A 2,864-nucleotide genomic window follows, 5' to 3' on the forward strand; every position below is an offset into this window, starting at 1 on the left:
AGTTAGAATGTAATTTTATTTTTCTATCAATTCTCAAAGCTGCTCCATTGGGACACGACCCCAACCTTTAGTTGGGTTACTATACTATCGACGATCGTAGACACTCATACCGTACGTTAGTGTCATTGATCACGATAAGCATCAACAAATTAACAAGTTCAAGTTCCAAAAGTCATACATCCCTTACCCAAGATACCTCCACCATTTCCCCATCATTTGAAAAAGAAGAATGAAGATGAGAAGTTCAAAAAAAAATTGTCAGTATTCAAGATCTTATCAATCAACCTTCCTCTGGTAGAAGCATTGTTGGAAATGTCGAGATACGCCAAATTCATGAAAGAACTAGTTACAAAGAAAAGGGGCATGGAATATGAAACGATAAATATGCCCCCATAGTTGCAGTGCAATTATGACAAATGATTCAATCACTAAGAGAGAATATCCTAGAGCATTCACAAGCCCGTGCACGATTGGCATGCTCCAATTTGCTAAAGCCTTGTGCCACCTAGGGGCAAGTATCAACTTGATTGCCTATGTAATATACAAGCAATTTGATTTGGGTGAACCAAAGGCAACCACAATGAGACTCTTCATGGCTGATCGATCAATCAAGCACCCAGTTGGAATACTCTATGACATATTAGTAAAAGTGGATCGGTTCATCTTTCCGGCTGATTTTGTGATTCTAGACTTTGAGATCAATGCTGAAATTCCCATTATTTTGGGAGGGCCTTTCTTAGCTACAGGGAGAGCACTGGTGGATGTTGAAAGAGGGAAATTGAAGTTCTATGTGAATGATGATAAGGTGACCTTCAATATTTGTAAGTCCATGAAGCAACCAAGTAACATCCATGTGGTGTCCACTGAGGATGTCATATATAAGGCAGTGGCAAGTGTGAGTCATTTAATGCGCAAGAATGATCCCCTTGAATCTGTGCTTGCTAATTATGTTGAATCTGAAGTTCAGGGTTACGAGGAAATGGTAGTTGTTTTATCAGGATTAGGAGGATATTCAAGGAATCCAATCAAATTGGATATCGATCTGAAAAACAGAGAAAGTCCCCCTGCTAAACCATCAACAGAAGAACCACCGAATTTGGAGTTAAAAGTCCTACCCTCTCATCTCAAATATACCTTCTTAGGAGCCAATAATACTCTACCGATAATTATTGCCGCTAATCTGCTTGAAAGGCAGGTGAAATTGTTGATTGAAGTACTGCAGAAGCATATAAAAGCTATTGGATGGACAATAGCCGATATAGTAGGAATTCCTCCTGGCATCTGCACTCACAAAATCTGGCTCGACAAGTAATGCAAGCCTAGTGTGGAACATCAACGGAGATTAAACCCTCCAATGCAAGAGGTGGTAAAAAAGGAAATCATCAAGTGGCTAGATGCAGGGGTGTTATACCCTATTGCAGATAGTAAGTGGGTAAGTCCGGTGCAATGTGTCCCCAAAAAAAGAGGCATAATCGTAGTCCCGAATAGAAAAGAACTTGTCCCAACAAGACCAGTGACTGGCTTTAGAGTATGCATGGACTACCGAAAGCTTAACTCATGGACCGAGAAAGACCATTTTCCGATGCCTTTATGGATCATATGCTTGATCGGTCATCAAAAAGTGAGTGGTACTGTTTTTCGTATGGATACTCCAGCTACAATCAAATCTCTAATACACCGGAAGATCAAGAGAAAACCACTTTTACTTGCCCTTATGGAACTTTCACATTCAAAAGAATGCCATTCGGGCTATGTAATGCCCCAACAACATTTCAACATTGCATGTTGTTTATTTTTGCAGATACGACTCTATGGAGGTGTTCATGGACGATTTCTCAATCGTAGGGGATACGTTCGAAGAATGCTTGACTCACTTAGGACAGGTACTCCAAAGATGCGTCAAAACAAATCTGGTTCTGAATTGGGAGAAATGTCACTTTATGGTAAAAGAAGGTATTGTTCTTAGGCATAAGGTGTCACAAAAGGGGCTGGAGGTTGACAAGGCAAAGATTGAGGTCATTGAGAAACTACCCCAGCCGATTTCAGTAAAGGGTGTTCGCAGCTTCCTAGGGCACGCAGGATTTTATAGAAGGTTCATTAAAGACATCTCAAAGATTGCACTCCCATTATGCAAACTCCTAGAGAAGGAAGTGAAATTCCACTTTAATGATGCATGTATGGCTGCATTTCAGTTTTTGAAAGACAAACTAATATCCACCCCGATCATAAGCTCTAATTGATCTGAATCTTTTGAGTTAATGTGTGATGCGAACAGTATGGCACTAGGGGTTGTGTTGGGGCAGAAGCACAACAAACTGTTTCACCCAATCTACTACGTAAGCAAGACACTAAATAGTGCCCAACAAAATTATACGGTCACCGAACAAGAGTTGCTTGTAGTAGTCTATGCATTCGACAAATTCAGGGCGTACCTGCTAGGTACCAAAGTAATCGTACACACTGATCATGCTGCACTCTATTAATTGATGGCAAAGAAAGATGCAAAACCACAATTGATTAGGTGGGTACTACTATTACAAGAATTTGATTTCGAGGTGAAAGATCGAAAATGGTGCGAAAATTAAGTGGCTGACCATTTATCAGGGCTAGAAGCAAAGGAGAATGTTGAGCATGAGGTTGACATAGATGACTCTTTCCCAGATGAATGAGTGTTTGCAATATCCCTCAAACATACGCCATGGTATGCTGATTTTGCAAATTATATTGTGTATGGGCTGATGCCGAATGAGTTGACCTTTCACCAACATAAGAGATTCCTGTTCGATGTTAAAAAGTCCCTTTGGGACGACCCATACTTGTTCCGAGAGTGTGTTGATCATGTCATCAGAAGGTGTGTTCCTGAA

At 40.5% G+C, this 2,864-nt stretch overlaps 1 protein-coding gene across 1 annotated transcript; it reads left to right on the forward strand.

The window, feature by feature from the left end:
- Nucleotides 1-409: 409 nt before the first annotated feature.
- On the forward strand, nucleotides 410-1,312 carry LOC125813619 (uncharacterized). Its single transcript, XM_049493096.1, has one exon. The coding sequence runs from the start codon at nucleotides 410-412 to the stop codon at nucleotides 1,310-1,312; it is 903 nt and encodes a 300-aa protein (XP_049349053.1).
- Nucleotides 1,313-2,864: the final 1,552 nt, after the last annotated feature.

The sequence above is a fragment of the Solanum verrucosum genome, unplaced genomic scaffold (genome assembly GCF_900185275.1).
Source record: "Solanum verrucosum unplaced genomic scaffold, falcon-dt-bn FXZP01000844.1, whole genome shotgun sequence".
Taxonomy (NCBI): Eukaryota; Viridiplantae; Streptophyta; class Magnoliopsida; order Solanales; family Solanaceae; genus Solanum; species Solanum verrucosum.

Bases quoted from the DNA above. Each gene is read 5' to 3' on its own strand.
- LOC125813619 (XM_049493096.1), top strand. From the start codon at position 410: ATGACAAATGATTCAATCACTAAGAGAGAATATCCTAGAGCATTCACA.